General features: G+C 35.3%; 1 protein-coding gene across 1 annotated transcript; it reads right to left on the bottom strand.

The window, feature by feature from the left end:
* Window positions 1-36: 36 nt before the first annotated feature.
* LOAG_06798 (phosphatidylinositol 3) lies at window positions 37-14300 on the bottom strand (the record flags this gene model as incomplete). Its single annotated transcript, XM_020447247.1, has 37 exons — window positions 37-158; window positions 814-923; window positions 1024-1157; window positions 1455-1593; window positions 1666-1755; window positions 2025-2095; window positions 2192-2377; window positions 2605-2747; window positions 2935-3074; window positions 3355-3524; window positions 3939-4034; window positions 4452-4661; window positions 4838-4933; window positions 5090-5211; window positions 5412-5544; window positions 5608-5817; window positions 6378-6797; window positions 6966-7236; window positions 7367-7587; window positions 8051-8178; window positions 8270-8426; window positions 8581-8664; window positions 9261-9339; window positions 9443-9588; window positions 9710-9872; window positions 10131-10240; window positions 10708-10885; window positions 11149-11231; window positions 11435-11695; window positions 12034-12201; window positions 12300-12443; window positions 12618-12811; window positions 13056-13185; window positions 13275-13418; window positions 13503-13625; window positions 13716-13857; window positions 14131-14300. The coding sequence occupies 37 exons, from the start codon at window positions 14298-14300 to the stop codon at window positions 37-39; spliced, it is 5688 nt and encodes a 1895-aa protein (XP_020302502.1).
* Between the last annotated feature and the right edge of the window lie 31 nt (window positions 14301-14331).

The raw sequence follows: 14331 nt of genomic DNA, 5'->3' as shown, positions 1-14331 counted from the left end.
AGATAAAAATAAAAAGTTAGCAGTGAGACTATCGTATTACCAAAATGGACACCAGCCAATGTAGCACTGACATAAATTTTCCGCCAGAGTTGCTTGATCAATGAGTCGACCAACCTGTTCAGGTACACTGAATTCCACATCTGGATTGAAGTCACGACCTGAAACCCTTGAAAATTAAAAGATGACCAATACTTATTCCGAGTTCTGCTGTACAGTTAACATAAATCAGAATAGAATCGGACAAAAATACAGTCAGAATAATGAAAGGCAAAGTACTGTACAGTGAAGCGAAAAGAAAAGCATAAAGGAAATAAGAAGAAAACAATGTTAAGCAAAACTAAGTAAAAAATTAATATAAGCTGAATTGAATGAAGTGAAATAAAGTTGGCAGTGCATCAAGTACACGAAATTTTAAAAATTTTGATAGCAAAAAATCATTCTAATGTTGCATACAAGACCATCATTAGAGACATAATTCTTTTCATGTTCATCAAAATAGAATATTTGATTCTTTTTGTTCGATTCTATTTAAATAGAATTGGACAAAAGCACAGTGAGAATGATAAAATACAAAGTGAAGCGAAGTAAAAAAAGCATAAAGGAAATATACTTTCATATCAACCCTTGTTAACGAGTAATAAAGGACGTGAGTTTAACTGCTATAATTCCTCAAAATTCGCAGAAAATTATTACCCCGAATATAAAGTTAGGCTAGTTAAAAAACTCATGTTTTATCATGTCATATTTCAGAATTATGTTTCAAACATGATATAGTAGCATTACGTTCAGCTAATGGAATAGCAAATTCATTACCTGCTAATTTTTGCTTGATACGCTTTAGTGATGATTCAGCTTTAGAATCAGTCTGACCATCCTTCTGCAGCGTTTCGGGTGGTGGTCGTCTTCCACCAGCTAGTAAAAATCTGATAAGCATATTTTCTTGCAAACGAATGAAATATATTCCTGTTAATAAGATTTAACAGAGGAAATACGCAAAAAAAATGAAGAATACCTTCCATTAACCTCCAGTTGATAAGAGGATCATATACAAACGCTTCAAGTACAGCGAGAAGGCTTTCCTTATTTGAACGAAGCACCCGCAAAACACGTTCACAAGTTATCCGGTAATTACCCTCAATTCCTGTAGCTTCCATTGCCTAAAAATTATCAACAAATCTAATCCAGATTAACAGATTTTATACATAGACTATCAACAAATCTAATTCAGATTAACAGATTTTATACACAGACAATAGATTTTGAAAGTGAAGATCGATGCCAGGTCATTTGAAATGACTTCTAAAAGTTCAGCCTTTCGATAAATGAAGTTTTATTTTTGCTTGTAAAGGTGAATCGGCCAATCAGTATTCCATACAAAAAGTTTCACGAAAAATGGTGGATAATTTGCAATAATTCGCGCCATTCGAAACTTGAATTTTTGAAAAAATTTCTACCTGAATGAGCATCCTTGTTAATCGGAATGGAATTTTTTCCGGAAACTTTTCTCTGGTCATTGCAACCTCGAAGCAATCTCCGAAATCAATATGAACAATTTTACCACTAACGCGGTCAAGCATCAGATTTGACGGATGTCTGTAAAATGCATGGATCACTTTGCTTCAAACTCTTTTCACAGCAGCAGAACTATGAGAATTATAAATTTACCGGTCTCCAAGTCCTAAAATATAGCCCACCATTGACATACATGCCATTGAGCGAGTGTAATTGGTACGACGATCAAACCAAATTTCCGAACTGTAAATTACGAAAAGATAAAGAAATATAAGAGAATGCGTATGACATGATATTTTTTGATTTGAAACAACTGAATCGCTGAATAAAGAAACACTTTCGAAGATAAAAGTTCAATTTTTGAAAAATTCAATGACTGGATAAGAATGTGGTTCAGTGAAATGTTGGTATGGATCAAAGTGACTACTACCAGCAAAGAGGAATGGAAATACCAATTTTGTTAATAGAAGAAAGGTCCACTATTTTAACCTTATAATCATGTAGGAACTTACTTTGGAGATTTAAGCCATAAAATTTGCTGCAAATCATTTCCGCTCGTTAATTCAAGTGCGTGTTGGAATACCTACAGAAGATTCAAGAAATTTAAAAGTGAACGGGTACTACAAATATGACTACAAAATATAAAGTTTTACTAAAAATTTTGAATAGAAAGTCATACCTGAACTTTCTGCAACAGTGTCATCTGATCTAAATCATGAGCGAAATTTTGCATAATTTTATGCTCCATTGATAAGAGAATCCCTTTCTTTTCCCGATAATCACGAATAAGCGAATGCAAAGTGTCACAGTTTGGAACCCAACCAATCAAACCGCTATTTTGATTCAATGCAATAATTGAATAGCGCTGAAAAATGTTAAATAACTGAAAAAAAAAAAAAACGACCTACTACATTGGAAAGAGGTGCGTAAAAACTAAGGTGAAAAATTTGATTTCTAAGATGCCCGTTTTGACTTTATTTCTCGCTCTTGAATTCCAGGCAAAAGTTAAATATTTAATTTATATTAATCAGCAACTCTTATATCAATTGTAGTTGATAACTTTTTTCGTCAAAAAACACGAAATCAAACAACCTGAATTGTCAGATTTCGGCGAGATGTGTCACCTTGATGCAAGAGCAGAGTATTGACCAAACCAAACAGCTGCATTACTCTCTCATCTTGCCGAGGATCCTCGTGACCTTTCAGGAGGAAAATGTAATCCTTCCCATCACTTCCTGAACATTTTTAAAGGCTTCGTAAAATATCATAATATGAAACACGAACTATAGAAAAACCCTGTTAGAATTTGACAAAATTTAACATCCTGATAAAGACCAAAGTATTGACCGAATTAAACAGAAAATTGAAACTTTAATCACTCCTCTAACTAATATAACTACTTTTCTTGATGTTATCCGGTACCTTTCATAACTACTTTTCTCGGTCGCTGTTTTGAGTTAATCACTTGCAAAGTGTTATGTATCGACGATATAGTAACTAGTGGAGCACGTGGATCATACGTTCCAGGAACTGCTAACTCCAGATCTCTAGCTTTCACCAGCCTGAAATCAATAAAATACTAGTGATGGACATAAACCGTATATTTCTAAGCGTTACGAAAAACAAGGCCAATTCTTAATCTGATTATATTATTCTTTATGTGCCGCTTTCGATTTATTCGGAAGGGTAGTATACGCCTGACATAATCCTGCAGAAATGTGCCTCAAGACCTATTGCTTTACTATATTTTAAAGAGCTCGTCCAGCCAGTTAAAGAACTAAAGTACTATTTATTTTAATCTGTTTCCAAGTCCCTACTCAGAAAAGCAAAGAAATATTGCACCTAGGCGAAACATAATTGAGATCCAACGATGTAAGCTGACGAAGCTGACTTGAGATCTTCCTGAATACAATGTAGTAAAGATCCCATGCCTGATTCAGTTCTTTGGCGTTTTGTGAACGTAAATAGCAACGACAAGCATTCCAAGCCTCCTTCAGTTCATTCTCATATGTCTAAAAAAATGCGCCGCAATAATTAAATGCTCAACCCATTTACTTTAAAAGCTATTAAAGTTGATATGCTATGTAGAAACCATTTCAAACAGTTAAAGAAATGTTTACAGAAAGCACAGTAACGACACAACGACATTATTTGATCGGAATACTGATGCAAATCAAAATCTGTACAGTTTGCATTCCTGGATTATATGACGGATCTTACCATTTCAATATAACCATTTAGAACTACATTTGCTGATGGGGTTGGTTTAGCAACATTTCTTTGAAATTATGTATACAAAACATGGAATAGTCTTTTTAGCTTCTTCAAGATTTAACCTCCTTATTGACTGTCCTAGTACTCAGTCATTTCTAATCTCCACTAAACTTTGATTTTGGTCAAAAACACTTGTTTGAAAGATTGCTTACTTGTTTAAAAGATTGTTCTTTCAGAGTAGTGGCACCACGATCAATCATGTCGTGTAATGGATCCAACAACTCGAACATGGCTTTTACATTCTTATCCTGAAACCTAATCTCGTACATAATTAGTATATCGCTAACCGCTCATATAGTGCCAACACAAAATTGTGGCAGCAAAGTTTTGCAAGTGACAAACAAGACATCAGGTATTATAAGAGCTACATTCACTATAAGTTTATGTAGCAATCATAATGCATGTAACAGTCTTAAGCTAGCACTGTGCACTACGTATTTATTAGTTCTCAACAGGACGGTGAAATATACATTTTTCCGCAAAAATATTGCAAAGTCATGCATCAGGTAACGATATACCATTTACGGTTTGTTCGCAAAAGTAAACACATTGCATGGTAGAGTGCGCGCATATGCATCAGTGTGTGAGTATGGATGTGCTTCTTGCAAATTTGCTAAAAGTCATTCCCTAAAACTTATCTCTGGAGTATGGTCGCTATTTTTAACCTGAAAATAAAGCCTCGACGCATCGTCGAGTGCTTCATGCCACTGTTCATGCCAAAGTATGGCGCAACGAATCAGTTCGTCACTGACAAGCTTTGCTTGCTCAACAAGTGTTGGTTGACTTTCACTCATAATCGTCAATATCTCTGTTGCAACCGCTGAACGCCGTAAGTTTGCCGATTTCGCAGCTACTGTAAGGGCGTAAACCAAAGACTGAAATAAATTTGAAGAACACTATTAATTTCAACCCTGAAGACAGAAAGTTTTCTATAATGAAAAAAGTTCTTCCATAAATTCAATTTTATTCCAATGCTTGAAAATATCTTTGCGATATAAAATTACGAAATAACAGCTACCAATCAGATCCAGCTATACTCTGAATTCCAAACCTGCGGGTGAACTTTCGACAAGTCGATGACAACTTCTTTGATCAATTGAGCAACATTTTGCTTCGAATCTAAACGTGCCATCAATTGTGGGATAACCTGGAATCAAACAGATGAAGGATGAAAGAAAAGGAAAAATGAAGAGTACAAAATGCTCAACTCATAGTTACACTTCACAATTCAAATGAAATCCTTTCGCAGGCTTAAAAGGGTTTTTTAAAATAAAATTCCAGAACAATCTGTTTATTTAAAAACCTCGAGCCACATTTCAACAGGCAACAATTTCAGTGATTCTTTGATAGTTTCGAAAACTTCCATTTGATCACCGTGTTTAAACCATAAGGTCAAAAATCGAAGTGTATCTTCTAATCGTGATCCTAAAAGCTGAGAGGTATTACTTAGAACTATTGATCTTCTTTTAATCATCTATGAATCATAAAAAATGAATTTGTGCATAATTTAAATCACAAAGAAGCACCAACATACAGAAAGATTATGAGGTATTTTAAATTTATGCCCTACTGCTACCATAAGTCTTTAGATCTTGTATGCTGCATAACGGTTCTTCAAACATTACTACTGGGATCAAAAATTGTCTTAATTTCGTCATCAAATCTGGCATAGCTACCATATGTTGCTCCAAAGGTGGATGATATCCATCCAGAACCGCGAAGCAAACGATTCAGCTTTTGCGCAGTCACAGACTGCCACTAAAATAATTTCAAAAAATTTAAACCTTCAGCCAAAGTAACAGCTTTAATAAAGCTTGAAACGGCCTGTTTTGCAAGAAAGATCATCGCCTGATTAGGTGCCGGAGAGGGTGGATTTGCAATCACTGCAGCAGAAGGCGGTGGTTGTGGATACAGTTCTGGTATCAGAATATTTGATGAAGTATCTCGATCTATGACGCTTCCGAAGGGGCCGTAGTTGGGAGAACTTGGCATCGCACCGATAAAAGGTGGTGGTGGTGGTGCTGGCGAAAACTAAAAAAGAAAATAATTAAAATTATGCATACTCCAAAAGAAAAAGTAAAAGTATCTGGTATTGACCTATCCCCAACAAAAACTAAATTATCGCCCAAATAAGTTTTAGTGCTAAGTGCATTTGTCTGGCCTTTAAAATCATGTTCAAATGGTAAAGGTTCAGTTAATTCTTACATATAAAATATATTGCATATTTAGAAAAGAGACGGCAGAAATACAGAATTCTGAAAAGATTAAGTAAATCAAATAATACTACTAGATCTAAAAATTTTTAAGTACTGTTATAATGACAGTTATATCAGCAGTAAAAAGAAAGGAATAAACCGAAATAATGTATGCCGATCATTGCTCAGATACCAATTTAGGATATCAAATTAATTTAAATAGTGCTACCGATATTGATGCATGCGAAAATTCCCGTGCGTAAGAATTTGTGTCCAAGAAAGTAGCAGTATGAGACAGAAAACTAAACAATTCGACTCAATCTCGATGTTGAAGTTCGAGTGAAAAAATAGATAAAAAGATAAACAGAAAAACAATTTAAATATAGTGGAGCTTACCGAATTTTGTGTCTGATACATAGCGGCATTGAAGTAAGCGGATGCAAGTTTATGCCAAGCTTTATACCACGTTGGATCATAATCTGTAGCATTTTCATAGAATTTCATTGTTTGCGTTAAACTGGGTTGTGGTGGACTGGGCTGTAACGGCTGCAGCACATGTGAACCTGGTGAAAATACTGGTGGCGAAGGGATTTGGACATGACTACTGGCTAGAAGTAATGGTGGGACATTAATTATAATGGATGGATTGGTCGGGGATTGTTGAGAGATACTAACAGGTGATAAAGGTCGCTGCACATTCGTGTTCACGGCTTGAACGTCTTTGGTTGGCTGCGGCAAGGTATCGTACCAGTCACCAAGTTTTAGGCAACATTTTGCCACCAACCGGCACATCTCCGAATTTTTCTTGATTTCCCTCTGAAACAAGAATAACAATGTTCAAATTGTTTCACCTACTATTATGCATTAGTTTCTATTCAGTAGCTTCCAAAAGTGTATACATGAATAATCTATGAATGTCAAGTAGGAGACACATTTCTACTTCATTAATTTTTGTTAAGCTACAGAAGCTTAAATTCCTGAAACCTTTTCGGTTTCAAATTGATCGATCAGTTTTCCCAGTGTATTGCAAGCTAGTTCAGTCAGGTTTTCTGCCCAATATTGTTTACAAATTGCCAACACCAATGAAGGCTTATCCATTGGTAAATTTGTTATTTCGTGTAGTTCTTCACTTCGTTTTAATCCTAATAAATCTGCCAAAACTCTACGTGACATTGATAACTTTCCGTACTGTCGACAAAGTGATGAAAATTTAATCCACAATGGGCGCATCTCGTTTCGTGAAAGCACTAATGATCTGAAAATATAAGGTTAATCATTTATTTAGAATCAATTTCATTATTCTTTAAAAATTAAACCAATTAAAAACGAACTACGAGAAATCCAGGGAACAAAATTCTATGTCAAACCAGATTTGGTTAACTTACTTTACCAGCAACAGCCTCTGCCACTGTTCAATATTTGGTCGGCATCCTTGCAAGCGCCGACTCCAAACAACAGCAATTCGAATCCTTCGATCGGGCCACATTTTGTATTCAATGGCCTCCTCCAGTTCAGTTAGTTGTTGTATAAGAGTCATTGCACCATAAGCTCTTTCATAACTTTCTGATGCCATTGCTGTCAATTCTGTGTCGCACATGTCACGTACCTGGAAATAAAACGAGTACAAGCAGTTTGCATATATTATGAAAAATTTCATCTTAGAACTGCTCATGGATAATCTTGACCAAATCATAAAATCCATTTCAAAATCCAGTTTCAGTTAAAGTATTAATCAGACGAAACGGAACTGATGAATACTTGACATCAAAGTATGATAAGATGCAACAGAACTCAAATAGAATTACAGCTGTGTTAATACAGTATGCATGGATGGTTTTGCAATATCATAAAGGAAAGGTGCTTGTTAAAGGTTATTATAGGCAATGAATTATGGTCGTGCACCAAAAAGTTTCGTAAGACCATTGTGAATCTGATCAAGATGGACTAAAAAGTATGTCATTTAGGAGGCTCGTGCACAGCAGACCATATATGAATAGATTCATACCTTTACCGGAGTTAAGCTTCTCAAAAATCATTAAGCCTATATAAATATAATAATCACGAATAACCTTTTCAATGTAGGCCATTGCAACATGATACTGCTCATTTCGAATAGCCAGCACGGCTCGAAGGAAGGATCCGTCCTGATTATTTTCATTGATCTGCCTGACATAATAATCCATTGTTTCCCAGTCTTCTAAACATTCATCGATACTTTTTCCATTATAAATAGAAGGAGAGATTACAAAAGCACTATCCTTTAAGTGTGAGTTTCAGGAAACACTTACCGATTGCCCAACTACCTCGTGCTGCAGTTATTGCCATATTTTGCCTCCTAGTTGCACTTGTTGTTGTGCCGACTTCGGCGAACGCCTTTTTCCCCAGGTCATTTAATTCACCCCACTGTCCTAATGCCTCTAAGCATCGCATCTGATGTTCATATAGCTATAATAAGAGAATTTTTATATAAATCCAATGATTTTCAGGAAGCTTAGCAGTCATGAACATTACAAGCCGGTAATTAAAACGAGAAATCGATTATGTCGACAAGAAGATCTTCTAAATCACGTTTTGAATTAAGAACCATAATAATCCAGACCTCATCAGTAATGAATGTTTCCTTGTTATATATCTCCAGTGCCTTCTCCCATTCATTCAACTTCTCATACCAACGTCCCTGCCTCTGCAATATGAAAATACTCAGTCTGAAAGATTGATTAACATTAGGAAACGGCTTAAACAAACAAAGCAACTCATACTTCAATCAATTAATTAGTAAGTAGTTAAATTAAACTAAACTGTCTGCTCAGATTATTTAAATTAAGAGTTGAAAGGTAACTGAAACAAAACATATTACACTCGCATCACTCTGTCATTTATAAAAATTGTGCCTTTTCAGCATGCATATAATCCCGCACATATTTGTTCGTAATGCACACCAGATACTCGCATTCAAATACGACTTTTACTATAAAGGTTAGTTTACGACAGTCATCAAACACCGACTCCAGACCACATAATGGTCAATATAATTTGTTTGTTGCTGTATTTATTTCGCGGTCGCCTTACAAACGCTCCTCTCTACACTACAAAATATCGCATATTCTCAAGTCTTCTCATCGTTTTAAACAACTTCACGCCACTATTACAACATAACGTTAAGAGTTCACATCACCGAAGACTGCGTGTCAATTTATCAGCAACTATCTAATCATCCACTTCATCAATGTAATTCTAATTATTTATTTTGCACTACTGAAGCTGATCTCATTAACTTACTCCTATTTCCATATTATGTTGCCGAGCGAATGCCACAATTCCAGCAGCTTCTTCCTGGAGATTCAACTTGTTTGCATACCTGCAAATGATTTTTTTGTAAAGTCCAACTAGAATAGAACTCATTCCTGACAAACTTTGAATATGTCGAAGAAATTAATAAAATCCCCACACAGCAAACTCACGCAATGAGAGAGCGGCAGTGTTCCGGATCTGGATCTTTGTTAAATTTTTCGCGAATATTCAATTCCGTATACCGTAACGCTTTGGCATATGCTCGTGTCTGTTCAGCACATTTACATAACCTCTCACTGCCTACCGGTAAAGGCCCCTAAAAACGATTTTCTGGAGTCTCTTTAAGGATTTGGAAAGTGCAGTTGCAAAACTTTTGAAACAAAGGAAAATAGTTGAATGGTTGTTTCAGTTTGTTTTTCAGAGATTGTTGTGTTTACTTTTTCCGAATGATCCATAAATTCCGCCAGATTCAATATTGTTTGTGTGATATCGGTATGGTTACTGAAATCAAGGGCATATTTAAGGTTCGTTTCCAAGTCTCTTTGTTGCATTTCGTCCAGGTCTGTCCAAACCGACATAAATGCTGCATTGAACAGGTCTCTGAAATAAAGCTCTACAGGTATCAAGAATAAGGATTTTTTTTTGAAAGGTGACACATAAAAGTTCTCGAAAATTCATTATCAAAAAGACTTATGAAACAATAAATTAAAATTTATAAGGATTTCGGATGAAAACTTCGGGTAAGCATGATTTCCTGCAGATCTATTCTATTTTATGTACTAAGAGTGAATAAGGCTTTAGAAGCACAGTCACCTACGTTCCACAGAAAAAATGAAATTTCAGAAACAAAAGAATTACTTTGCAAGCGATATATGCACGTCGGCTAGAGGAGCACATGCACGAAGAGCCGCAGACGAACTCTGTCGAATAAACTGAATCCGCAGTAAAACAAGCCACTGATCCCAGTCCTGAAATGATATGTTATACTGATGATTCAACGTCAAAATCGCAAAAGCATTAGGAAAATTAACCAAAAATTTTAATCTATTTGAACTTTAATAAATAAATCAGTGAGGAATTGTGGGGAATAAAGAAAATGAATTAAAGCAATAATTCAAACTCATCAAAATAAAAGCCGCTGCATTTTAAAAAATAATATGCATAAAGCAGAATATGAGCCTGTAGCGTTTTAAAAAACAATATGCATAAAGCAGAGCATGAACTTAAAAAGTGAGCTTTTGTCGTATAATTTGTTTTATCTAGAATAATTATTCAAGCCTAAAGGTATCGAAAGTTCTGCGTACTTTTGATGATGAAGCCAAGCATAGAAACAATATGCACAAGCTGATCCAATGTTACTATAATGCGATTGAAATGGAACTATTACAATCGCATCTTCATCTTCCAATTCAGACAGAAATAAAATAAAGTGGACCTCTTTGGATACAAGTTGGGCAGTAGTCCAAGTCCTTTTTAAAACATCAAAATTAATTCGTTGTCCTTTTTCATGACGGGAGGATGTAATAAGCTGCTTTACTTGAGTGGAAGAGATTTTCACTGTAGGAGAATGTGAAGGAGGTGCAGCGCTTCCCTCATCGAGTTGTACAGTAAGCCTAAAATGGTTGTTAATCTCATCCATTTTGATATAACTAAGGCAGAGCTTCCTTAAAAGACTTTTTTCTTCCTGAAAATAAAATTAAATTTTGAGGAACCGAATCCAACCTCACTAATATTATTCACTAGCAAGTGAAAAACAAAACATTTCTGTTTTATGCATGAAGAACTAAACTATCGGTTTGATAATGGAATTTACGTCAAAACTGATTTAATTTGTTTTCGAAGTTTTGTTAGGTGTTAATCTCAACAACGAACTAACTTTAAATATTCATCGCAATGCAAGTCATGCCGAGCTAGAGCATAGTCAACACTTTTACGAAAAACCAGAAACTGTCTCCACATCTGCAATGACCACCTGAGAAGCAGTGGGGGAAATACATTGAGAAATAAAAGAAAAAAAGTATAAGTGTTGAAAATATAAAACCTACGAGTTAAAACAGGTTACAATTAGTTAATACCAATGAACAAAATCTCAATAAACAATTGACACGAATTACTGGAAACTTTCGATATTTGTCAACCGTCAAAAAACATGAAATATTAACCTGTCGGACAATAAGCACTAATAAAAGCAGCAACTTTTGCTGTAGTGCATGAACAGAAATAACCCGCAACCAGACTTGCATTATTCTTGGTGCATGGTCACGAATACAAATAGTTTCAGCCATCTGATGAACTGTATCCAAAGCAATCCGTCGCACTTCCACCTTGACAGCTCGGTCATCGAGAACAAACAAAATGGGTGGCAAAACAAGATGAATATGTGGTGCTAGGCACATTGATATTGACTGAACGCATGTGAATACCTAGAAAAGGACACAATATTTGTATAAAAAATGAAATTTTTAAGTGTGCATAGATTTCATATACTTTTATTTTCAATAAATTATAATAATTTCGTAACAAGATAGTTAGCGAAGGAATTACTTTAAAAAAAGTTACTTTAATAAAACTTATTTTAATAAAGGTTAGCGAAAGACCTATTTTAATAAAACAAACGAATATTCAGTAGTGTTTTCACTATGATGTTTTAGATCTTGACTGAGAAAAAACAATACAGCTAAGTAGTCACTGCCATAGAGATATAAATCAAAATAAATAAAAACTATTATGACAACTCACAATAAAAAGTAAATCCACTTACAGCGCAAGTAATGGCTCGATCTTTAGTACGATCTGATTGAACAATACTCAGAAGATACGGGCATAATTCAGGAATATATGGTGCGAATGATGCACCAAATGCTGCGCCAATTTGCTGCATGACATTAACAATAGTAAGTCGCATGCATACATCTTCTGACCATGCTTCCTTTAATATTTCATTAATTTTCAGTCTTTTTTCTATCAATGAATTTTTAAATATTATAATGATGGGTCCTGAATTACCAACAAATTTGGTAAACTTACTCTGATCAGGCTAAACAATTTCGACATGAACGGTTTCATACTACAGCCGACTATTGCTATAAAATTAGCCAGCTGTTGCAAATAAAACTGCTTCAAATCAGGTCGAGTAGTTGTTTGGATTACTTCAATAAGACGAGGTATAACCTGGAAGATTATTCAAACTTTTTTCTATAAACTGAAAAAATTCCCCGATGGAAAAGATACATTTGGTAGACAGCATTTCAGACCTATTTGTTAGCTGGTAATCTTACGATTTTAAGTTTCGTTAAGTAAAATTCAACATGGAAGAAAATATATATGAAAAAATGGTAAATAAACTTGCGTAACCTTGCTAACGTAGAGAGCACAACTTGAACCAAGACTGCCGAATATAGTCAGTAGTGCCTGGATGATATCACGATGCAAATGGCTTAGTGCATCATCTTTCAGCATCTGCATTAAACTTGCTATGGAAAATGCGGGATAGAGTTCTCCCAGTGTGCATTTTTCATAGTGAAACCATTGGATGGTATCTGAAAAATGATGAAGTTTCTGAGCTCCCAAGAAATTCCGAAAGTTCGAGCAGTTCCAAAACACCACAGTTTTTCTATCATTCAATGCACCACATTTCCTGAAGAAGATGAGGAAGATATGGCTGTATGATAGAGCCAATGATATGAACTTTGTGATGCCAGTATTTGAAACATCTGTTTCATTTATCGCCTCTCGAAGTCTCAATGGCTAAATTCCATAACAAAGCTGAATAAAAAAAAACACCGTTCCGCAAATCCGAAGATGGTGATGTGGCCGGCAACGAAAGAGCTAACGAATTTGACTTTTGAGACGAAACTTTGCCAGTGAAAACTTTATGTGTATATGGATCTAAGGCCCCAATAATACCCAAGACCTGAAAATGGTTCGGAAAACGGTTAAATAGAGAACTTTCAATTTGTAAAAATTCATAAACTGCAAGAAAAATCTCGAATAAAAAGTCACCCGCATAGTCATTCGACGCATTGAAACACTCATTTCCGTTCGTAACAATTTCAGTAGCACATCAAGCAATTCAGGATGCTCCTTATATGGATCAACAACATATGCAGTATTCTGGCAAAGCTGTCCCATCGTACGCAAAGCAGCCTAAGAAAAGGATTAAAAAAACACTTAAAGTGTGGAAAGAAAAAACGAAGAAATGCAGCTCAAAAGACTTTAAAAATTAAGCACTTCTCTGCGACTTAAACTGCTCGAGTCTTGCAAAAACTGCACTAACGAGGGGAACAGCGTTTCTACTGAAAATACCAAATCAGCACCACCTGCAACCGCCAATTCACTTATGGCATTCAATACCTGTAAATGTACTCGCATGTTATTTCATCATTCAAAATTCCAAATCCATTTATAAACTTCAAAGTACATGCAATAAACAAACTATTAAACCTGCACGGTCACATCCACATGACTGATTTCGGAGCTTAATTTTGGTACTAAAGCTGTCAGTATTGGATTCATATACGGTTTTGCAAATTTTGGAGACTGCTTAGCCACCTGTGCAATTACACGAGCACTATGTTCTTCGAGTCTGGAATTTTCATACCTTTCGTCTTTTTCGAAAAACAGAACAGAAGAACTAATTTATTTTTCAATAGATTTTTTTCACAAAAGAATTTTTCCTTGATTTTTAAATTTATTATTTAAATTACACTTCCTTACTTGTTAAAAGAACACCATGAGAAGATATTAAACTCATTTAACGTTCCAACATGTCTTAAGATAAAATAGGAAGCAGTGACAATTCCGTTTTTCAAATCACAAATGTAACAAGTTCAGAACGCAAATAGATGTAATAAGCTACCTGGGTACACCGCTGTTCGTCAATTGGGTAAGCGTCTCTAACAGGACATTACGTAAGCTCGGCAAAACATATGCAGGATTTAAACTGCCCAGTTTTCCAAGTAAGGCTACCGCATGCTCCTGCATTTCCAGTTTTTCATCATGTAAAGTCATGAAAATAGAATCAAGCATATCAGCCTGTGCTAAATGGGACAAGAGAAGT

This window comes from Loa loa (assembly GCF_000183805.2).
Source record: "Loa loa unplaced genomic scaffold supercont3.14, whole genome shotgun sequence".
NCBI classification, from domain to species: Eukaryota; Metazoa; Nematoda; class Chromadorea; order Rhabditida; family Onchocercidae; genus Loa; species Loa loa.
Note: the sequence above shows the minus strand (reverse complement) of the source record. Positions and strands in the feature narration are given on the sequence as shown.